Below are 23,334 nucleotides of genomic sequence, written 5' to 3'. Positions count from 1 at the left end.
TGTTCCCTGTGTCCCTGTGATGGTGTGTGGCATTGGGATTTAAAGGAGAAACAGTTTGCAGGGATGGGGGAATGGAAAGAACAGCTAAACTGGGTAAGATGCCCCCTGGGGGCATCTCCGAGCATGGGCAATGCTTGGTCTAGTGTTCTTTTTCAGAAGTTTGTCCCCATCCTCAGCTTGCACTTTGGAGGCCCCCTCTCTGTCACAGGCCCAGACCTTCCATCCTTCCTTCCCCTCTTTCTTCCTCAAGCTCCTCACTGTGCCTTGGAGAGGTTCCTAACCTGTGGAGTTGGCTTCCGTCCTGTCCGTGGAGACTAGGTGAAGAGAAGGGGCAGTACTGAATCTTTAATCTCTGGGCATGGAGTGGGAGAAGAGATCAATTCAGTCTCTGTTCATTCAAACAAAGGCATGTCTCCTACCTCCTCACTCTCCAGCCCCTCCATAGCCAGATGTTGACAAGACCTATCCTCCCCCTACCACCAGAAGAACCAGAACTTTCCCCAGAGGTTGAGCGGGGTTGGGCTAGAGGAGGAGGGAGCTGAGAATAGAGGAGAGACAGGAGGAGAGGCCCTCTCCTGTCTCTGATTCTGTGAACAGGTAAGCTCCCTCACTTCCTCTCTTTTCCAGATGCTTAGCTATCAGAATTTCATGACCCAAATGTTCCTACCCACCCCACCCCCATCCTTCTTTCCCACAGCCGTGCAGCCCTCCTCTCACTGTCTTACAGATGGGTGAGCCACCTTCCCTCCAAGTCCTCATCTTCTGGATGCCCTCCCTCTTCCCAGTCACCCACCACCACCATCTCTGTGTGCCTTCCTTCTGCCAGTTTTGCTGTTCCTTCCATCTTTTTATATATATTTTTTGATGTGGATGGAAAGCACGGTCACTTTCTCTGCCTCTAAACTTGTACCCTCTCTGTCATGATATGCTTCCCCTCCCTGAAACCCCCCCCCCCCCGAATTTCTTAACTCAAGTCTACGGAGCCCCCTGTGATGTGATTTCCCCTCCCCTCTTTCCCCCCAGATATACAGGCTTATCTTCTGTTCCTTTAAAGTTACTATGTGCCTATCCTCTATCTGTGATCTCAAGGCGGGTGGGGTGTCATTCTCCCACTTTGTGGACTCTCTCTCTTGCCATTTTGGGCCTCTGTCTCCTAAACGCATAGAGCCTCCCTTACTGTTTCTGTGTGTCTCTGTCCCCCAGATGTACGGGGACCCCCTATGCACCGAACCCAATACGTTCATTCCCCATATGATCGTCCTGGTTGGAACCCACGGTTCTGCATCATCTCGGGGAACCAGCTTCTCATGCTGGATGAGGACGAGGTGAGCGGAGTGGGAAGGTTGGGAAAAGACCTCTGGGTAGCATGGGAGAATGTGGAGAGAATAAGGAGAATCCTCATTAGCGAAGGGATGACAGGCACAGAGAAAGCAAAAAAGAGAGAAACATTTGCAAGTGGCCTGGGGAGGGTGGCCACTGAGATTTGGATTGGGATGTGCAAAAGTACAGGCCTTCTCTCCCCTTGGCCAGGGGGTCTTTCAGGGCCATATGCAGGGTTGGTAAGGAGATGTGGTTCTGAAGATTTGAGGGTGGCTCCTGTTGTCACCCTGACCATATTGTGGGATAGGTTAGGATGGGAAAGGGAAACTGAAGGGTTTGGAGAAGGGGTGGCAAAATGGGTATTGCTTTGGAGGGATCACCTCCAAAGTGATCCTTGAGAACCCTCTCCTCTTCTCCCCACCCCTACCTCAGCAAGACCCATCATTCACCACTGCCAGTCCTGCCCTTATCATGTTGGGAGAGGGAATTGAGGGAAACTGGGCGGTGGGGGGTGGGGGGTGCTGGGAGGTACAGGGAGAGATGACAGAAGTCATTGGATGTTGGCGTGGATGGCGGTGAAGATTGGGAAGGTGCCTGCAGTCAGGGTTTAGAGAGACTGGGAGGGCTTCCACCAGAGACATCAATCAGGAAAAGAATATAAGGGAGGGGAAGCCAGGGGGAGGAGGGGAACTAGAAGTAGAGGACATTTTCTAAAGGAGTAGGAGTAGGAGAGGGGCAGGGACTAGTCAAAGTGTGGGAGGTGGGGGCCACGCAGGGCCATTAGAGGCAGGGGAGTATGGGTTCCCACCAGTCACTGAAGCAGCAGTGGGGGACCCATCAGAGAAAACGGGATGCAGATATGGATGCCCAGAGGTGTGATCCAGGGAGTGGCGGTGATCTGGGAGAGCAGCTTTAGAGAGTGATAGGTAGCCTCCGAAACCAGATTAGTGGTGAGAGATGTGCTCCCAGTGCTGTTGGGGAGGGTGTGGTGAGGCAGGGCTAGAATTGGAATTGGGGTTAATCAGGGTTCGGAGGGACCTGAGGGGCAAGTGAGAGTGTGGAAAGATGGCCAGCTAGAACTTCCAGGTCACAGGGGACATGGTGGCTTTAAAGGACGAGGTGGTTAGGGAGTCCAAGTTTTAGGCATTGGGGGGCATTTGAGTGATTCACTAGTGGTCGCGGGTCTTGACCAAAGGTTGTGGTCTGCAGGATGAATTGGGGAAACAGGAACCAGTGAGAGTGGGGACTGTTGGGAGGATGAAGAGGGAGAGCAATGGATGGGGTAATGGTGGAATGGTAGAGCTGAGCCCAGGTGGTGGGGGGAACCGGTGGCCAGCAAGCTGAGGGGCACTACAAGTGGCCAGAGTCTGGAGTAGGGAGGGTGGGGGATGGGATGGGATGGGTAGGTAAGCAGCGTTTAGGGCCACAGGGGCTGAAGTGGATGGGTTGTGGACCTGGGGCTAGGGACTAGTGAGGCGGGGTGGTTCTTGTAGGGTAGAGGAGATTGGAGGATTGGAGCTGGGGATGAGGCTCAGGGAGTGGGAATGGCTCAAGAGAAGAGGGATGTGAGAGAGGTTGAGTGGGGGGGCGAGGGAAGGAGATGAAGGGTGTGGGGAGGTGACCAGGCCCTTTGGGGGGTGTGGGGAGGTTGGGTCCCAGTCTGGCCGAAAGCCCGGCCGTGGGAGGGAGACAAGCTGTAGATCCTGATTATAAATGCAGCTTCTGCTACCCCCGTGACAGGCACGGAGGGAGGGAAGGTGGTGAGGGAGGTGGGAGGTTGGGAGGAAAGCGGGGAGAATGGAGGAATTGAAGGTCAAGGGGAAAGGGGATTAGGAGAGTAGCAGACTCCTGCGGAGTTGCGGGAAGAACTGAGTCGGGTTTGGGAGAATTTCCCGGAGGGTGTTTCAAAAGAAATGGAGGGAGGGAAGAGGAGGATGGGACGGGAGGGAACGAGAGAGAGAGACACTTGGAGAGAGAGGGGAAAGAGCAATCGACTCATCCCGAGACACTTCAAGAGTGTGCGGGAGCAGGGGCTGAAGGTGGGCAGGCCCGATGGAGAGGGAGGTTCATTCTTCCTCGGTGGTGGGGGCGGGGGGCAAGAAGAGGGACGGCTTGGGCCAGTGAGGTCTGACACACCCCCGCATCCCCTAGATACACCCCCTTCTGATCCGGGACCGGAGGAGCGAGTCCAGTCGCAACAAACTGCTGAGACGCACGGTCTCCGTGCCGGTGGAGGGGCGGCCCCACGGCGAGCATGGTACGGCGGCCGAGCAGGCTCTCGTGCCCCGGACAGTCGCGGGGAGAGGGCTGAAGGTGGACCGGGCTGCCGGGGAGGGGGGAGTCCGGGAAATGAGGGAGCTGTCAGGGGGTGGGAGGAGGAGGAGGAGGAGGAGGAGGAGGAGGAGGAGGAGGAGGAGACGACAAAGTCTCTCATCCTGCGAGTGGGAGCCTGGAAGGAGAAGGCGCCCTCCTCTGGGATCTGGAGCGGGACTGGGGCTGTGGGTGAGAGGCCCCAGTGGTCTTTGCTCTGTTTCGCTCCCTTTTTCCTCTCCAGCAGCGAAGTTTGCCTGTTTTCCTGATGCTTGTAAAAATAGTCTCATTAGATCTTTAGCTTCCTGTCCGAGCGTTCCGGCCCCTGCCCCTCCCAGCCCTTGGTCTGAGATCGTGGAGAGAATGACCTAGTTCCTGCCCTTCCCCCAGACCTCTGCCCCACCCCCACGGTCCTGATTCCTCTCCCAGACCTTCGGGCCTGTGGGCCCTTCCTCTTTTCTCCCCCCACCCCTTTTTCTCTTCTCTTCAACTGCTGCTATTTTCTGCAATTCTGTCGCCCCCTTTCTCTTTCCTCCCTGATTTCTCATTATTTTCTGCACCCCTCTTGATTCCTCTGTCGCTCCCCTCTGCTCCCAGTGGAACTTCATCAGACCCCCATCATCTTTTTGTCTGTCTGTAGAGCTATCTGCTCAGTCTGTCTCTCCAACTCTCTCCCTCTCTCCATCTGTCTCTTCCCCTCCCTCCCTCTTTCTGCCCCCCCTCCACCCCCCTCTTTAGTCATTTAAAAAAAGATTTTTGTCTTCCTGAGAAGTTCGCTTAAAAGGTTTCCATGGGAACAGTGAGGGTAGATGAAGGCAGAGAACAGAGATCTGCAGCCAAGGTGCAGAGAGACGTCCTCAGCCCCCAGAAACCCCCATTTTACTGCCCCCTATCACTGCATTCCCCTTCCAGGACCTAGGGATCCAGTTCCTCCATCCCCTCCAAACCCCCTGGTGACCCCTTTCTTCCACCAGCAACTCCTCCCCTCAGGGATCCAGACTCCCAGTTTCTCTTGCTCAAAGAGACTGAGTGGCCTGTCTCCATCCTTTGGCATCCTTTTAGCCCTCTTCTGATAGGCCCAGGTCTCACTGCCCTTGGGGGCCAGCTTTGGGGCCCTGGGTGGGTGGGTGGGCAGGGATGTGTGTCATTGTCATGGAAACCTATGACCATGGGGGTGTGTGGATAGCACATTTTTGTGAGGCAAAGCCAGGTGGTGGTGGTGGTGGTGGTGGTGGTGGTGGTGGTGGTGGTGGTGTGTACAGAGAATATGTGTGATGTCTGTCACATCTGTGTGTGTGTGTGTGTGTGTGTGTGTGTGTGTGTGAGTGAGTCATGTCCATGTCTGGGAAAGATTTGTGTGTGCACATGTGCATACCTGTGTGTCTAGGCCAGAATGGTCACATGCTCATGGAGCATGTTTATCATATGTCGCGTGTTTGATAATCTCTGCCCACATAATCCCCATCTTTCTCCTTATCCTGAGTCCTCAGGGTCTGGGGTCTCTGGTGTGGGTCTCCTGTGTGTTTTGGGTGGGGGCACCGTGTGTGTTTGGAGTTGGGGATGGTATGTGGAAGTTGTTGTGTTGGGGGTTCAGTAGGGGTTGGAAGAGGGTCCTGGAGTATATATAGTTGGGGGGGAGGGTTTAGTGAAAGAGTTGCTAGCTGGTGAATGAACGTTTGGGGTTTTCAGGGGGACATGGAATGTGTAAAGGACATGGAGGATATGCAGGGGACATAAGGATCTTTAGGGGGGCTTGGGGGCCTGGGTCCGCGAAGGGGTGTGCTGAGGCTGTGGACGCTGGAGCCCAGGAGAGGTCGCCGGACCTTTGAGGGGCACTGGAATCCAGGGCTCCTCCTCTGCTGGGTGGAGCCGCCGCCCCTCGTTCCCTCCGCGATTTTGGTGGGGGGTCCTGCTCGGAAGGAGATGGTGGGAGGCCCGGTTGATTTTGGGGGTCCCCTCGCCCCCCTCCCCCGTCTCTCTCGCGCTGTCTCCGGGCGACGGGGCTCGTGACAGAGGCGGCCACGGCAGCAGCGGTCGCCTAGCAACGGCGGCGGGGCCCGGGCAACGGCGGCAGCGGCGGGAGCGGCGGCGGAGGGAGCCGTTCCCGCGGCCGTCACCGCGCGGCCGTCCCGGCCGTCCCGGGCCCCGCCGCCGCCCCCAACGCGCCGGGCGGCGCGAGCCGGGCCGCGCCGCCCCCTCTCCCGCCGCACCCCGCCCCTCCCCCGCGCAGGGGCGGGGCCCCTCCCCCACCGGGGACACCCCCGACCCCCCCCAGGGGGCGGTGCGAGGTAAGGGCGGGGCCGGGCGGACGAGGAGCGCGCGTGGGGGCGGGGGCGCGCGTGTGCGTGGGCGCGGGAGGGGGTGGGGAAGCCGCGGCGGCGGCGGCGGCGGCGGCAGCTGCTCCCTCCGCATGTTCTCGCTGCATCTTCCGAGTGGGGGGAGTTATGGTAACTGGAGGGGGGCAGCGGAGGTGGGGGGTCGGGGACCGGCCTCGGGGGGGCCAGGGTCGCGAGCACGCGGGGGAGGCCGGTGCGGGGTGATCTCGGAGCCCCTTGGTGGACACGGCAGCCCGCGTGTCCGTGTATGTGTTCGTGTCCATGCTCGTGTCCCCTGTGTGTCGATGCCATGTGTACCCGGGGCCCAGTTCCTCATGCACACATGTGCAGCCAGCCGTGTGCAAGCTTGTCCTGTCTCATCATGCCTCTGTCTGGTTCCTGCCTAGGAGACTGCTGGGCCGGCCACTGGTCATACTGGTACATGTCACCTCCGACCCTGAACATGCATGTCTCTTTCTGGCTGGGGCTCACCTCCAGTCAGTCTCCTGTGTGTAGGGATGTGTGGCTGCATGAGCAGGATTTTCCCTGTCCCTGGTGGCAGGTGTGTGTCTTTGCATGTGTTCCATCATTGGCCTGGGTATCTGTGTCAATCCCAGCACGGGTGTCCAGGGTGTGTCTGGATGTGGGTGGTGTGCAAGTGGGGGAAGGGAGTGAGTGTGTGTGAGTGGGCTTCTTGGCATCCTACTATGTACGAAACACCTTTGAGCTAGGCAGGTGTGAGCCCCTGGTGTGTCTAGGAGTGGGGATTGAAAAGCTGAAAAAGAAAGGAGTGGGGAGAAAGTGGAAAAGTGGGGAGAAGGGAGGTGAAGAGGAATGAGAGAGGCTTGGCTAAGAGGGAAAGAATGGCTGGAGAAAGGGAATGTGGGAGATATTGGAGCCAGATTGAGGAGAAAAGAGGATAAGAAAGCTTAAGATGGGGAACTGGATGGAGGGAGAAGGGGTCTGGGAGCTGGGGAGGAGGGGCAGGAGGAGGAAAGAGGCCTTTTGGTAAAGCTATCTCTTGAGAGAAGAAAGGGGCAAGATGAGAGAGAGGACACCGGTTCATGTAGGTTGTATAGGATCAGGCTTGGTTGGATGAGAGATGGCCACTCAGGCATAGAGGCTGGCTCACAGTGAGGCCTGTCACTGCAGGTGCTGTCATTAGAGCTTCCTGTCCCCTGCACAGTTTTGCCCCCCATTTCGCAGCTCTGTCCAGCTCTGTTCCTCATCCTGCTCTGGCAACCTTTCTCCTTGGCTCCCCTCAAGAGTTGCCAGCTGGGTAGGACAAGGAAGGAAGGCCAAAGGGAAGGTTAGGGATGTGGGACATTGGAGGGCAGGGAGAGATTCTGTGGGTGATGGCAAGATTAGAGAGATTGGAGAGGCAGGAGTCCAAGCCCTCGCTGTGTGTGTGTGAGAGTGCAATTGTGTGTGTACACAGGGTGTGTACATGTGTGGGTGTGTGCACAATGCCTGTGTTACGGGTGTGTGTAGGTGGCTGTTATGTGTGTGCATGCGTGTATACATCGTGCAGGGATGGGACCTGGAGACCCAGGATCGCAGTGTACACTTACCAGGTTTGCTCTGTGTGTGTACACGGGTATGTGCTGTGTTTCCTGTACATGTCATTGCATGCAGCATTAATAGCAGAATGTCCTGTGTTTCTGTCACTTTGTTTCATTTTTCTTTGTGGTTTTCTTTCTTGCGGTAGTGAAAGTCTTTGTAAGCGTATGCGTACGTGGTTTACCCGTACCTGTGACTTATGTGTGAGTTCATAGATCTCAGCTCCTGATAATATGCATGAGGTGATATTACTTCCAAGAACCAAGAGAACCAATTAGCAAATTTGTTCTCTGCCTGTCAATTCTTTAGTTCCAAAGCAAAATTTTAGTGGATTTCAAGTTAGTCTTTGTGCCTTATTAAAGGAGCCTGCATATGAAAGTAGTGGCTGAGTTTGGTTCCTTGGAATGGAAGTGAGGCAGCCATACCTGAGAAATGCAGAGACTAGGAAAAAGATACCCTTGGATGCATTGTTGAGTGTGCCCTCAGAAGGATAAATAATGCGTTTGCTCCTTGTTTTTGTTTATTGTGAGAGCAATCACTGATGCCTGTGTTGGAGTCAGGGAAGGGCTGGGGGAGAAGAAGGGGTTGTCCTGAGACAGAGTGGATGTGGTCATACTTCCCATGTGAATGAAGGATGTTTTTGCTTTTGGGGTACCAGGATACCTTGCTGTGGTTGGGATCATGGTATACTCAAGCATGTATCTTAGAGGTTAAACTGACTTCCGTGTGTGTGTGTGTGTGTGTGTGTGTGTGTGTGTGTGTGTGTGAGGGTTAAATGTCTAATTCTGTAATGTGCTGCCCACATGATTCCCAAGGGACTGGGGCCACAGGTCCACACCAGCAGCTCTCATGTGGGTGTCTGGGTCCAAATGTGTACTCCCTGTTGCAGTGTTCACATATGTCTAAGCATGTATCCCGTGGGGTATGTGGGTCCCAAGGTCTCAGAACGTGGATCTGTGGCACCCCTGTGCTCACAGTTGTGTGTATGTCTCATAAGCACCTAGATCCCTATTTTTTGTATTGTGGTTATATACACGTACCCACACAGCTCAGTGTATGTTTCTGTCCTCTACACACATGTTCCCAAGGGTCTGACAAGGGTTCCTGTGTCATGGTGTCCGCATTTTTGTGGGCAGACTTTCTAACACCTGGGCTTTGGAGGCAAAGGGAAACTGAAGACTGATTCTAGGGTAGATTGCTGGTGATTTGCAATTCTGGAAGCAGACAGTGAAATGTAGCTGTGGCCCTCCCTTGTTCTGGAACCTAGAGGGTTAACAGGCAGCTCTTCCGGTCCCCCCTCTCCAGCCTGTAGCTTCTTGTTGCCGTGGAGATGATAGCCCCGCCCCTGATGCAGCACCTGCCCCCCCATTGGCTGCAGTGGTGACTGTGGGGCTGAGGGGGGAGCCCAGGCCTGGGCAGCCATTCTGGAGCTGGAGCCGGAGCTTGGCATCCCCCCACTTTCATTCTCCTCTAGCCCCTTGGCCCCTCTAAATTCCCTGGCAGCAGAGCCCCAGCTTCCTTCCTCTGAGCTGCCACCCCTCTAGACTCGTGGCAGTCCGAGCTTCATCCGCATTCTCTTCCCCTCCTCCTCTTCTCCCTACCCTCACTTGGGAGTCCCCTGAACCTCCACTGCTCATCCTCCCCACTCCCTGCCCACTCCCCTGCATTCTTCTCTTTTCCTTTTCCCCACCCCCCTTCCCTCCTGAGTCCCTGCCACTGCAGTGCACGTGGAACCTGCCCTTCTCCCCTCCCCCTCCCATCTGCCCCTTGAATTTTCTGTCCCCAGGCTTCTTCCCCTGCCACTCCTCACAGGTCGCTTCTAAGACTTCCCCCTCCAGACCAGGGAGGGGGTCATGGGAGGCAGCCCTGGCTGTCCAGACAGACAGGGGTTCCAGGAGAGGGGGGCAGGTGGAAGATGTGCCCAGCTGAGGGGAGAGGAAAGCCTGCCTGTGGGCAATGACCTTTAACCCAACTGCCCCCCCCAGCTAGCCCCTTCCTGGGGGGGTGGGCACCAAGGACCTAGCTTCTGTGGATCTTTGGTGTCCTTTTTATCACTGGGGTTTTACTGACCCTCTCAGCCATGCCCTTCTGCTGACTGCCAGTCCCAGTCATGGGCCTAAGGCCTCCCACCCCATCCCCCTCGGGGGGCTCCGGCTCGGGTTCTTTACCCCCTCCTTCCCGCCGTCAGCCTCTCAGCCGCCGCTGCTCTTCCTGCTGCTTTCCGGGGGGTAGGTGAGGCTGGAGCTGAGGGGCAGAGGGAGGTGGGCGAATGGGCTGGGGCCAGAGTTGGAAACCTGGGCTAACAGCAACCCCTCCCCAACTTCCCTTCTGGCTCTTTATCCCCCTCCAGAATACCACTTGGGTCGCTCGAGGAGGAAGAGCGTCCCAGGGGGGAAGCAGTACAGCATGGAGGCCGCCCCCGCTGCGCCCTTCCGGCCCTCGGTGAGTGAAGGCACCAGCCAGATGTGGCTCAGCTGGGTCCCCTCCTCTCTAGCCCCAGCTGGAGCCCCAGGATTCTGAGAAAGGGGGCAGGAGGGAGAGAGAGAGAGAAAGCGCGCGCACACTCACTCATGCGCGCGCCTCTCCCCACCTCTTTGGTTTCCCCCTCCTTGGCTCTGTCCCCCTGCTTCTCAGACCAGCCCTCCCACCTTCTCCAAGCTGGTGTGTGTGTGTGTGTGTTTGTGTGTGTGTGTGTGTGTGTGTGTGTGTGTGTGTGTGTGTGTGTATGCTTGCACCCGTTGGGAGCAAGGGAAGAAAAATTGGTAGCAGGGCTCCTATCTCCATTTCCTCATCTCTAGAGACTTCCCTTTCACCGCCCCCCCCATCCCACTTTCATCCAGGGACTCTACCAGCTGAGGGGTGAGTAGGTAGAACTGACCCTGCCCCAATCCACCCCTCTCCCCATTTCCCCCCCACCCCAGCAAGGCTTCCTGAGCCGGAGGCTAAAAAGCTCCATCAAACGCACGAAGTCACAACCCAAACTTGACCGGACCAGCAGCTTTCGCCAGATCCTGCCTCGCTTCCGAAGTGCTGACCATGACCGGTACAGGGGCTGGAGTGGGCGGGATGAGCTGGATGCAGCATAGGGGACTCTTGGGTGAGATTGGAGGGAAGGAGGCTATCTAGGTGCAGAGAATGAAGGCCGTGGATTGGTGAATTGGTTGAGAGATGTTATGGGACAAGGGACAGAATGGAGAAGAGGAAGCAGGAGAGAGGCACGGTGCAGGGAGAGGACAAGCTGAGAGGCAGGAAGAGAATGAAGGTGAGGCCAAGGAGGGACTCTCCTGGTCACCAGAAGGATGGGCTCCATCCCCGGATTGAAGGAGCTGTACAGGACAGAGGAGGAGTACTGGAGCCTGGGAGCCTGGGAAACACTGAAGGAATCCAGGGAAGGGGTGGTGGGTTGGTAGGAGAGGGAGCAGTGTGATCTAGGAGAAGGGTGTGAGGGAATGGCAGCAGTTGGAGTGGGGCTGGGGCTGGCAGATACTGATGGATGAGGGAAGGGCAGCAGAAAGCCTGACAGAAAGGGGAGGCTTACACAGGTATGCAGGTTGACAGAACTGGGAGGGGAAGCTGTAGGGTTAATCGTGGAATGAAGTATGAGGCAGAAATCCCTCTGAGAAGTCCAGGGGGCACTGTCTCTGAGACTGAGGTTGCAGGAGATCTGATATTTGCTTCTGTTGTCTGCCTCTTGGGGTCCCTCTTTGGGTTTCCCCCTCACCCAGTCTCTCCCCAGGGAGAACCCTGTCCTCCCTTTCCCCCCATGTCTGGCCGCCCCCAGGATTGGGCAGGTAGGGAGGTTGGGATAGGTGAGTCACACCTTCCCCTACCCCCCTCCTATGTCACCAGAGCTGGATTTGGGCCTGGCGGGGGGGTGAGGGCATGGTATTCCTGGCCGCGGGGGCGGGGGGCCGGGGGAGCGTCGCGCTGACGGCAAAGGAGCCCAAGATGACGGGGCTGCTATAAATAGCCTCATGGAGGCTCCCACACCCGAGCTCTCCCTCCCGCTTTCCCGCTGCTCTCCACTCTTCCTCCCCTAGCCATCTCCCAGCCGTTCACTATCCCATCCCTCTGTGTTGTGTGCCACGTCCTCCATTCCCTCAGTCCCCTTTACCTTCTGCTCCCTGGTGTGGTCCCTGCTTGTCCCCCCACCTCTGTTCCCATGCCCGTCTTCCCAGCTGCTCCTCATCTTCTTCCATCCTCGGTCTTTCCGCACGTGGCTTGGCCTCCCCCTTCTCCCTCCTGCCCTACCTCCTCCTCTTCCCCAGGCCCCATTTTCAATCTCTTCCTTCTCACTTCTCTGCCCACAGCTTTCTCCTATTGCTTGTGATTTCCCCTCCCTCCTTCCTCTGATTCTGCTAAAACTTGTCCTCTGCTTTCATTCATTCATTCTTTGAATCATTACATGTTTTTTAGGTACTAGCTGTGTGCCAGGCCCAAATAAACATTTTCTTTGTATTTCTGGTTCTTTACTCCTACTTTTTCCCCTGATATTGAGGCTCTGATTTGGGGGTTGGGGGTGGTCACCTGAAAGTGCCCCACACCCACTGTTCTCTTTGTTTTTGTTTTTGTTTTCCTTTCTGCCATGGTCCATTTCTGGGTTGAGGTATTTCCAGGTGTCCCCAGTCCTCACAACCCCTTAGGTGTGAATTGCGGGGTAGGAGTTTCTTAAAGGGTCCTGGCTTCTCTCATTTTCCTCATGTCTTTCTGTCTGTGTCTGTGTGGGAAGGGGCTCAGGGGACTCTTTCCCCAGGTCCCTACCCTAGAGCTAGCCCCTGGGTGTGTAAGAAGAGTGGGGCCCTGACCCTGTCATCGGACCCTTCCCTGCCAGGGCCCGGCTGATGCAGAGCTTCAAGGAGTCACACTCGCACGAGTCTTTGCTGAGCCCTAGCAGTGCGGCCGAGGCCTTGGAGCTCAACTTGGATGAAGATTCCATTATCAAGCCAGTGCATAGCTCCATCCTGGGCCAGGAGTTCTGTTTTGAGGTACTGGGTCTCGCGGACTGAGGAGGGCAGGAGTGATGGAGGGTGAGGGCACAGAGGCCTGACGAAGGTAGCACAGGTGGGGATGGTAAGGAAACAGAAACCTCTGGGGTTGAAAGAAAGGAGGGCAGGCCAGGGAGGAAGACACAGTGATGGAGTCTCCAGTCTTAGGAGTCACCTCCCCTCTGGAGCCCCATCTCAACCCCCATCCCTCTCTAGGTAACAACGTCTTCAGGGACAAAATGTTTTGCCTGTCGTTCTGCCGCCGAGAGGGACAAATGGATCGAGAACCTACAACGGGCAGTAAAACCCAACAAGGTATCGGGAGTAAAGGAGACCCAGATAGCATGGGCAAGGCAAAGGTCAAGCCACGGGGGAAGCCGGGGGCCTAGGGGGCAAGATGAGGTCTAAAGGAAAGGGAGGCTTGGAGAGGAGGGGATCTGGGTGAGCAGGAGGTGACCCCCACTTGTTTCTGAGTCCCCCCCGTGTCTTTTTACCATTCCTCCTACCTTGTGATGTTTCTTTGCCATAGAAGTCACAGACTTACAAAGCCGATTCGTCTTCCCTGGGGGCAGCAACGCCCCACCAACACCCTGGCAGTGGTCGCCTAGCCCCTGCCTGCAGCGTTCCTGCACAGCTACAGTTGTCATCTAGCCAAGTCTCTAGACCTCAGTTTCCTCTCCGTAGAGTTGGTGGGAATGGGGTTTAGATGGGGGATTCGATGACCTCTAAAGTCCCCTCTGGCTCAGAAATTCTACAGTCTGTGTTCTTCCCAAGGCTTCTTTTTCCCAGGAGACATGCTCCCAGTTCCCTCAGCTATTCTCGAATCCCAGTTTCCAGTGAGCCCACAGTCCTGGTGACCCTCCTCCAGGGGGCCCTTGTTTTTCATTGTCCTTAATTAGACCCTACTTGCTGGATACAGTCTAACGTGTGCAGAGTCCGAACGCCATGCTTTCTTCTTACTGTGACTGTGACATCTCCCGGGCTTCACTATGACCTTGTGGTCCATTGTATCCTCAAGGCCCTTTCATGCTACATGTAGCCTCCCCCATCCTGTATTTATGCAGCTCACTTTTTTTGTTTTTGCAATCAACTTCTGATTGTCTTTGGAGGACTCCCCAGTTCTTCCCTTCAAATTCCACCTTATTTTTGGTTTATTATTCTAGCTTTTGAAAATTTTCCCAATGCTGATTCTGTTGTCTGGTGTATGAGCTACCATCTGCATTCGTTTTCTAGGGCTGCCGTAACTAATTACCACCAATTAGGTCACTTAAAACAAAAGAAGTTCATTCCTTAACAGTTTGGGAGACTAAAAGTCTAAAATCAAGGTGTTGGCAGAACTTTGTTTCCTCTGAAGCTCTAAGGGAGAATCTTTCCCTGCCTCTTTTGTTTTTGCTTTTGTTTTCTTTTTTTCTTTCTTGCCTTTTAGCTCCTGGGGTTGCCAACAATCTTTGGCATTCCTTGACTTACAGCCGCACCTGTCCAATTTCTGCCTCCGTGTGTTTCTGGTCTCTAAATCTCTCTCCATACAGATATGAGGCATTGGATTTAGAGCCCGCTCTAATCTAGCATGAACACATCTTAATATGAGTGTACCTCATATTAAGGTGGACCCTTTTAAGGGACCCATATTAAGGTGGACCCATATTAAGTGGACCCTTTTCCCAGTTAAGGTCACGTTCATAGGTTTCAAGTGGACATGAATTTTGGAAGGAGGATACTAGTCAACCCAGTACACGTACTCTCAGCCTTCCGATTGCTATCTCAGAGACTGTCACTTTCTCACTGTCTCTCCCCTTTTGGTGTCTCTGTCTCTCTCTCCCTTCCCCTTTATCCGCCATGCCCACCCCACCCCACCAGGACAACAGCCGACGGGTGGACAATGTGTTGAAGCTGTGGATCATAGAGGCTCGGGAGCTACCCCCCAAGAAGCGGTACTACTGCGAGCTCTGCCTGGATGATATGCTGTATGCCCGCACCACCTCCAAGCCCCGGTCGGCCTCGGGGGACACCGTCTTCTGGGGCGAGCACTTTGAGTTTAACAACCTACCGGCTGTCCGCGCCCTGCGGCTACATCTGTACCGTGACTCAGACAAAAAGCGCAAGAAGGACAAGGCGGGCTACGTTGGCCTGGTGACTGTGCCCGTGGCCACCCTAGCTGGGCGCCACTTCACAGAGCAGTGGTACCCCGTGACCCTGCCGACAGGCAGTGGGGGCTCTGGGGGCATGGGGGGTTCAGGAGGGGGCGGGGGCTCAGGGAGCGGCTCAGGGGGCAAGGGCAAAGGAGGCTGCCCAGCTGTGCGGCTGAAAGCACGCTACCAGACGATGAGTATCCTGCCCATGGAGCTGTATAAGGAGTTTGCAGAGTACGTCACCAACCACTACCGGATGCTGTGTGCCGTATTGGAGCCCGCCCTGAATGTCAAGGGCAAGGAGGAGGTTGCCAGTGCACTGGTTCACATTCTGCAGAGTACGGGCAAGGCCAAGGTGAGTGCTGTGCCCCCAGGAATAGGTAACCTGGGAGTGGGCACTTGCTTGGGAGAGGGGGATAGTAAGGATAGGGCACTAATGTCTTCAGAATGAGCTTGGGTTGTACGGAGGCTGACCCTTGGATTTTCCCGGGCCTCAGGACTTCCTTTCAGACATGGCCATGTCCGAGGTAGACCGGTTCATGGAACGGGAGCACCTCATATTCCGCGAGAACACGCTCGCCACTAAAGCCATAGAAGAGTATATGAGACTGATTGGTCAGAAATACCTCAAGGATGCCATCGGTACGACCTAGTCTCAGGTCTTCTTCCCAAACCTGCCACACGTGCCTCGCAACCCTAAACCTGGCTACCCCAGGCCCCAAGTCACCCTTCCTCAGCTTGAATGCTTCCAAGCCTCGAGTCCCCGGACTCCAGCCTCCATCCATGGGATTCCGAGATTCCCCAACCCAGGCAGCCCCCATCCCTGCCCTTGGCAAGTATGACCACCCTCTGTTGTGCCCCCACCCCAGGGGAATTCATCCGTGCTCTGTATGAGTCGGAGGAGAACTGCGAGGTGGACCCTATCAAGTGCACGGCGTCCAGCCTGGCAGAGCACCAGGCCAACCTGCGGATGTGCTGTGAGTTGGCCCTGTGCAAGGTGGTCAACTCCCACTGGTGAGACTGGGAACGTTGGGTGGGGGCCGGGGCTGGGGTCGTGTGTTCATCTGTTCATCCATCTGTCCATCCGCAAAGAGGACTGAATACTGGTTATGGGCGAAGCGGCGTGCTTGGGGCTGTAAGGCAGGCAGACAGAAGATTGAGGCCTGGCCCCTGCCCTTAGAGGGACAGGTTAGATACACAGAAAGCTACGGAACAGTTGTACTGTGTGTTAAGTGCCAAGGAAGGTTCCCTCCCCCCAGGCAACATAAGGCCAGAGAAAGTGGAGGTTTGATTGAGATAAGCTGGGAAGGCTTCGTGAAGGAGGTACCCCCCACCCCCCTCCCCCCCCCCCCCCCCCCGCCCAGGGCTGGGCTTTGAAGACCGGGTTAGGTTCTGATGTGTGGATTTGATGGGCAAAGAAGACATTCTGGGAGAATGCCATGGGAGGGGCACATGCATGAAGGTGAGGGCCCGGGAGCTTTCGGAGGCCAGCAGTTAGGCCAGGTTTAATGGAGCACATGGCTCCTAATGGAGAGTGGAAGGAGAAGAGGTCTGGACATGGGAGTTGGAGTTAGAATCTGGAAGTCCTCAGCTGCCAGGCTAAGAGTTTGAGTTCATTGGTAGGTCACGGATGCCATTAGTGGTGCTAGTGCCAAGAAGTATCATGATTGAGAAGATTAATCCTTAAGTGGCGTGGGGTGCAGGGAGTGAGTGGGGTAGGGAGAGCGGAGTCCAGGCTAGTTGGAGGTGATTGTCAGTGGATCGGGACAGTGGCAGGAAAGGGAGAGAGGGGCAGCTGTGAAGGACTCACTGAGGAAAGGATCAGCCAGAGCCTTCAGCTGATTGCAAAGAAGGGAGCTTGTCTGTGGGGAGTCAAGGATGACTCAAGAGGCCACGGGGCTGGTGTTTGAGACCTGTGGTCTCATTGACAGAACTGGGGAAGTCAGGAGGAGGAGCCAGTTGGAGGTGTGGGGGCGATGGTGAGCTCTGCTTTACACTACACAAGTTGGGGGGGGGGTTAAGGTGTCAGTGGGACACTGAAGTGGGACGGGGAGGTGGGGAGTGAGCTGAGCCATTGCGGGCAATGGGGGTCACGCAGGGGCACCTCCATCCCCATTTCCCTGGAATCCAGAAGAGTTGGGGGGTCCGAGCTCCCTGTACCTCAAGTGACCCTCCATCTCTCTCCCATCTCTGTCTCTCCCTGGTGTCTGTTTTTCTTCTACTCCTCTCCTTGTCTCTCTCATACGCCCTCCGTCTCTCTCCCGCATGTCTCTCTCCCCTCACCTTCTCTCCCCCTCCATTTCTCTTTCCCTGATCTGTCTGTTCCCTCTGCCATAGCCCTCTTCTTCCAGCAGCCTCCCGTCTTCCTCCTGCAGCCCCTCCCTCCCTGTCTCTCCCCCACTCTGTTTCCACACCCTCACCTCCTACCACCCCCCTCAGCATGTTCCCTGGAAGCTGAGGGTCTCTGGGGCTCAGTCCCGGTCTCTCTCTTTCTTTCTCTTTCTCTCTGTCTCCCCACCCCTTCCCCTCAGCGTGTTCCCGAGGGAGCTGAAGGAGGTGTTTGCATCTTGGCGGCTGCGCTGCGCAGAGCGGGGCCGGGAGGACATCGCTGACAGGCTGATCAGCGCCTCGCTCTTCTTGCGCTTCCTCTGCCCAGCCATTATGTCGCCCAGTCTCTTTGGGCTCATGCAGGAGTACCCAGATGAGCAGACCTCACGAACCCTAACCCTCATTGCCAAGGTCATCCAGAACCTGGCCAACTTTTCCAAGTGAGAGAAGCCTCAGGCAGGGGTAGGGTGGGGCTGGGGGTGGGCACGAAGGGCCTCCTGAGTCCCCAGAGACCCTGAGACGGGTGGGTGTGAGGCCTTCTGTGTGTGTGTGACCCCTGCCTTCTGGATGCCTTGGCCAGGTTTACCTCAAAGGAGGACTTTCTGGGATTCATGAATGAGTTTCTGGAGCTGGAGTGGGGTTCCATGCAGCAGTTCCTGTATGAGATCTCCAACCTGGACACGCTGACCAACAGCAGTAGCTTTGAGGGTTACATCGACTTGGGCCGAGAGCTCTCCACACTGCATGCCCTGCTCTGGGAGGTGCTGCCCCAGCTCAGTAAGGTCAGCAGATGCCCCTCTGCCACATCCCCAGATGTCTCCAGAGGCTCCTGTGGCCTGAGAGACCACCCCCTGCACAGATTTTTCTCTCCTTACTGTCCCCAGATGTGTCTTTAGCACCCCCCGCCCACCCCCCCCCACCCCCCCCCCACCCCCCAGCTCAGACACCCTCCATCTGCACCCTCTGAGGTCCTCTTAGAGCTGGGCACTTAGCCCCCAGGTAACAGCCTCACCCTTCCAGGAAGCCCTTCTGAAGCTGGGCCCACTGCCCCGGCTCCTCAATGACATCAGCACAGCTCTGAGGAACCCCAACATCCAAAGGCAGCCAAGCCGTCAGAGTGAGCGGCCCCGGCCTCAGCCTGTGGTGCTGCGAGGCCCATCGGCCGAGATGCAGGGCTACATGATGCGGGACCTCAACAGGTGAGCACCTGGGACCCCCACACCGGTGCCCTAGGAGCCCCTACTTTTCTGTTCCGGACACACTCCACTGGGCCCCTGTGCATCTCTCTAGGGCTTAAAAGGAAAAAGAGGCAGGCTCTCACAGAAAATGGTAAGGAGACCGGTATAGTCCGTGGTTAGGCTGAGAGCCCCTTTAAGGCCAGAGGGAGCAGGAATCTCAGAGCCCCAGGGAGAGTGTGGAGGCTCCTCCAGCTCCAGCTTGCTGGAAGCCTGGGGGGGGGGGTGGGGTGGGTCCTGCCACAAGCTCTGATTTGCCTTGTCCCTCTGCCTGCCCATGCCTGTCCCAGAGCTGAGGTTCAGCCACACAAGTTAGATCAGCCATGTCGTGTCAAAACGTTCAGTTGTCTCTGTGCTGGTTGGTAAATAAGCACTTCCCCAGCCCCCCGCCAGAAGCCTGCAGACCTCAGCCACGATCCAGCCCCAGAGAAGTAGCATGTGGACCCTAGCAGGGCCTCCCGAGCCCTGGCATCCACTCCGATGTGGCGGCCTCGGCTGCTGTTCATTCTGATGACTGCCCTGCTTGTTCCTCCGCCCCGGTCTCCCTCCATGATGCCATACCCATTCCACCATTCCCGCCTCTCCTTCCATGCGTCCACGCCTTCTGCCCACCTCTCCTTCTCTCTGTCTGTGCTCGCCCCTCTTCCCATCTCTCTCCAGCTCCATCGACCTTCAGTCCTTCATGGCTCGAGGCCTCAACAGGTGAGGGGCTCTCCCCTCCCCCACCCTCCTCTCCTCTCCTGTCTGCTCCCCGCTCCCACTCCAGTGGCCTTCACCTTCCTCCTCCCCTCTTCTCCTCCATGCACCCTCATCTCCTCCATATCTGCTGGGACCTGCCCCTCATCCCCCATCTTGGTGCCCCCATCTCCCCTCCTCTAGGCCTCACTTCCTCCCTGGAAAGGAAAGGCCTTTTCCTTTCCTTTTTCCCATGTATCCCCTCCCTACCTGCCCTCTGCAGAGCTGCCACCTCCAGCTCTCCTCCCTTCCCTGTGGGTCCCACTTCTCACCCCCAGGCCTGTGCCAGACCACAGCAGGCTCAGTTGCCGGTGGTGTTGGCCTTACCTCCTGCTTGTACGCCCCTTTCCCTTCCCGCAGCTCTATGGACATGGCTCGCCTCCCTTCCCCAACCAAGGAGAAGCCACCCCCACCGCCCCCTGGTGGGGGGAAAGACCTGTTCTATGTAAGCCGTCCACCGCTGGCCCGTTCCTCGCCGGCATACTGCACGAGCAGCTCGGACATCACAGAGCCAGAGCAGAAGATGCTGAGTGTCAACAAGAGTGTCTCCATGCTGGATTTGCAGGGCGACGGGCCCGGCGGCCGTCTCAACAGCAGCAGTGTGTCCAACCTGGCGGCCGTTGGGGACCTGCTGCACTCGAGCCAGGCTTCCCTGACAGCGGCCTTAGGGCTGCGGCCTGCGCCCGCTGGACGCCTCTCCCAGGGGAGTGGCTCGTCCATTACAGCGGCTGGCATGCGCCTCAGCCAGATGGGTGTCACCACGGACGGTGTCCCTGCCCAGCAACTGCGTATCCCCCTCTCCTTTCAGAACCCTCTCTTCCACATGGCTGCTGATGGGCCAGGCCCCCCAGGGGGCCACGGAGGGGGTGGTGGCCATGCCCCTCCCTCCTCCCATCACCACCATCACCACCATCACCACCACCGAGGTGGAGAGCCCCCCGGGGACACCTTTGCCCCGTTCCATGGCTATAGCAAGAGCGAGGACCTCTCCTCAGGGGTCCCCAAGCCCCCCGCCGCTTCCATCCTTCACAGCCACAGCTACAGTGATGAGTTTGGACCCTCTGGCACCGACTTCACCCGTCGGCAGCTCTCACTCCAGGACAACCTGCAGCACATGCTGTCCCCTCCCCAGATCACTATTGGTCCCCAGAGGCCCGCCCCCTCAGGGCCCGGAGGTGGGAGCGGTGGTGGGGGCAGTGGTGGGGGTGGCGGGGGCCAGCCGCCTCCATTGCAGAGGGGCAAGTCTCAGCAGTTGACGGTCAGCGCTGCCCAGAAACCCCGGCCATCCAGTGGGAATCTGTTGCAGTCACCGGAGCCGAGTTACGGCCCTGCCCGTCCGCGGCAACAAAGCCTCAGCAAAGAGGGCAGCATTGGGGGCAGCGGGGGCAGCGGTGGCGGAGGGGGTGGGGGGCTCAAGCCCTCCATCACCAAGCAGGTACGTGAGGGTGGGAGGAAGGCCAAGTGGGTGAGGGCCAGGGAGGGAAGAAGGAAATGGGGTGGGGAAGTGGGGGCAGAATAGAGTCTGTGGTCTGAAGGTACGATTTTCTCACCCCTTTTCATTCATTAAACGAGTGTATGTAGAGTCCCTGCTATGCGCTACGTCCTGTTCTAGGCACTGTGGATTCAAGGAGATCAACACTAGAGCAGGGGAACAAGGTTGGGACGGTCATCTCCTTTGGCAGCGCTGTCTCCTTCTAAATGCACCCTGCCTTCTCCCACCTTTCCTTTCTATTCACCCCCACCTTGCCCCATCCCAGCATTCTCAGGCGCCATCCACGCTGAACCCCACAATGCCAGCCTCCGAGCGAACGGTGGCCTGGGTCTCCAACATGCCTCACCTGTCAGCTGACATCGAGAGTGCCCACATCGAGCGAGAAGAGTACAAGCTCAAGGAGTACTCTAAGTCGATGGATGAGAGCCGGCTGGACAGGGTACGCCGGGCCCCTGACCTTCCCATTACCCACAGGGGAAGCCTCTAGATGACTCCCAGGGATGCACCCAGGGTCAAGTGATTACGGTAGAAAGAAGAGACAAAGACCTGATCCCCTTCCGTGAGAAGCCTTCAGTGTATCAGGGGAGGCTGTCGACAGTCAGTCTATCGGAAGGCCAACTTCCAGCTTTATTTTGTGGCGTGTCATAGACCGTCTGGGGAGAAAGATTCTATATTAAGGTTTATTTCTGTGTTCTTCCCCAGGGGGAACATAAGCCCTGGCTCTTGTGACTACTCGGGAAAGGGGAAGTGGATTTGCCAGCAGTGTGAGCTGATAAGTTGGGCAGGGGGCACAGCAGTTACAGTTACACTACAAGCGATGTCCAGCTTACCCAGTCATTGTCCTGTGGGCATAGGGTGACAGAGGGTCGGTGTTGGAAAGTGGCATGACTTGGCCTGTGTGTGGAAAAACCGTCTGGACTCTCAGCTTGGTGATGCCCAGAGCAAAAGACAGCAAGAGCTCAGGGGCACACACAGATGATTTAGCAGCAAGTTCCTTGGGGAAGCTGTTGCTCCAAGGGCTCTGAAGAAGAGGGTAGCTGTAAGATTAGGTTATTGTGAAGAATGTCTGACTCCAACCTGGGTGGAGCAGAGAGAGGTTTCTTGGGGCATGTGGTCTTTGAGCATAAGAAAATGTCGGGACTGATCTAGGTGGACTCGGTGTAGCAAGTTCCATGAGAGAGTTAAGCTCTGATGCATCAAGGTAGCCAGCTCAGGTAATATATAACATCTCTGCTTTGCATCTAGAATGGGGTTCGTTATGTATGTATTCTCTCTGGAGAATGAGAAAATACTCTCCCAAGTCATTTTTTCTGTTCTATGGCTTGGGTGAGATATTTTTGTTGATGAAGGCTCTAGACTAGTACCGTCCAGTGGAACTTTCTGCAGTAATGGGAAGTGTCCTGTGATTTGCACCGTCCAGCGTGGTAGCCACTGGCCACACGTGGCTGATGCAACCAAGGAACTGAATTTTAAATTTTTTTAAAATTTTAAATAGCCACATGTGGCGAGTGGCTACTGTATCAGATAGCACAGCTCTAGGCTCTAGAGCCAACAGGGCAGATAAAAATGACTCTTCTGTGCCCTTCCAGCCCCAGAATTCCAGGATCATTATCGACAGAGAGGCATTCCTAGATTCTCATCCTCGACTTGTTTGAAGCCCAGACCCCTGACCCCACATCGCCTCTTCTTATCTGATGTCTTTTCTTCCTGGGTCTCCCTAATGTGCCCTGGTTGGGTTGAAGAGTCACCTTAATGTTTAATTTCTGTGCACAGTCCTTCAAGGTGTGTCCGTGAGTCTGTGTGGGTCCTCACGTGTCCAGATTTACATGTGATGGCGGGTCTGTGCTTCTCGGTGTAGGAGCATATGACCTTGGTCCATTTTAAAGGAGCCTTGGCTCCATGGAAGGGCCTTCTCAGAAGCTACTATGTCTGGTATGATGAGCAGGCAGGGAAGGGTCTGGAGAAGCCAGCTGGGATGTCCCTCACCATGCAGTGGCTGCTTGGTAGGCAAGGATGGAGACTGGGTGGTGGGGTCAGGGTGAGGCACCCCTCACAGTGCGGGGTCGTGTGCCCGGCGGGCAGGTGAAGGAGTATGAGGAGGAGATCCACTCACTGAAGGAGCGGCTGCACATGTCCAACCGGAAGCTAGAAGAGTATGAGCGGAGGCTGCTGTCCCAGGAAGAGCAGACCAGCAAAATCTTGATGCAGTATCAGGCCAGACTGGAGCAGAGCGAGAAGAGGCTAAGGCAGCAGCAGGTGGAGAAGGATTCGCAGATCAAGAGCATCATTGGCAGGTGAGGGGCGGCCTGGGGAGGGGTAGCAAGGGAGAACCTGAGGCTGGAGAGAGCCAATGAGCTCCCCCTTTAGCCTCAAGCCCCAAACTCAGGGTCCCATGAGGAAAGCCCACCACCCCACTCCCAGAGATTGCCACCCATTCACCGGTCACCCGATGGGGAGAAACCTCTTGCTTAGTGCACAAGTGTTCCTCTCCCAAACCCTGATCTCTCTCCTGAGAGATTGACCTTTGAAGCCCTTGGAAAATGTGCTTGTTACCGTCCATTACTATGCGTCTGGCCCCAGCCTAGGCTGCAGCCTCCCACTGGTTATTCTCAACCTAGCCTGTGATGTTCTCCCCAAAGTGAGGCAGAGAGCCCCAGCCAGAGCAGCCCCTGGCTATCCCCATCCTCGGTAAACCCTTTCTCTCCAGCCTTGAAAAGGTGCTCTGTTAGAAAGCGAATGACCCTCCTTTGAGTGGAGTGCATGCACACTTGCACTGCTCTGCCAAGCCCTGGCCTCCAAAGAAGGTATCCTGGCAAGGTGGTTAGCTGTCCTGGGACCCCACGCCCCACTCAAATCAGGGCCAATCCCACTTTGGTTCACTCTGAATGTATTTTTGAGTAAGATTGATTAGAAGGAGAAAGGCCT

The 23,334-nt window shown here is 56.4% G+C and overlaps 1 protein-coding gene across 1 annotated transcript in view; it reads left to right on the top strand.

Moving 5' to 3' along the window:
- SYNGAP1 (synaptic Ras GTPase activating protein 1) overlaps positions 1 to 23,334 on the top strand; it is a 30,289-nt gene that overhangs the window by 2,254 nt on the left and 4,701 nt on the right. The window contains 16 exon segments of the mRNA XM_047102657.1: positions 1,204 to 1,325; positions 3,472 to 3,577; positions 9,856 to 9,947; positions 10,427 to 10,548; positions 12,337 to 12,490; positions 12,707 to 12,805; positions 14,348 to 14,974; positions 15,117 to 15,261; positions 15,489 to 15,633; positions 17,151 to 17,387; positions 17,528 to 17,729; positions 17,968 to 18,146; positions 18,843 to 18,884; positions 19,278 to 20,352; positions 20,675 to 20,848; positions 22,492 to 22,703. Coding sequence (XP_046958613.1) covers positions 1,204 to 1,325; positions 3,472 to 3,577; positions 9,856 to 9,947; positions 10,427 to 10,548; positions 12,337 to 12,490; positions 12,707 to 12,805; positions 14,348 to 14,974; positions 15,117 to 15,261; positions 15,489 to 15,633; positions 17,151 to 17,387; positions 17,528 to 17,729; positions 17,968 to 18,146; positions 18,843 to 18,884; positions 19,278 to 20,352; positions 20,675 to 20,848; positions 22,492 to 22,703 — 3,733 coding nt within the window.

This window comes from Lynx rufus, unplaced genomic scaffold (genome assembly GCF_022079265.1).
Source record: "Lynx rufus isolate CCGP_SWC_20201006 ecotype Redwood Valley unplaced genomic scaffold, mLynRuf1.p SCAF_6, whole genome shotgun sequence".
NCBI lineage: Eukaryota > Metazoa > Chordata > Mammalia > Carnivora > Felidae > Lynx > Lynx rufus.
The sequence above is the reverse complement of the archived record's forward strand: the minus strand, read 5'-3'. Positions and strand labels throughout refer to the sequence as shown.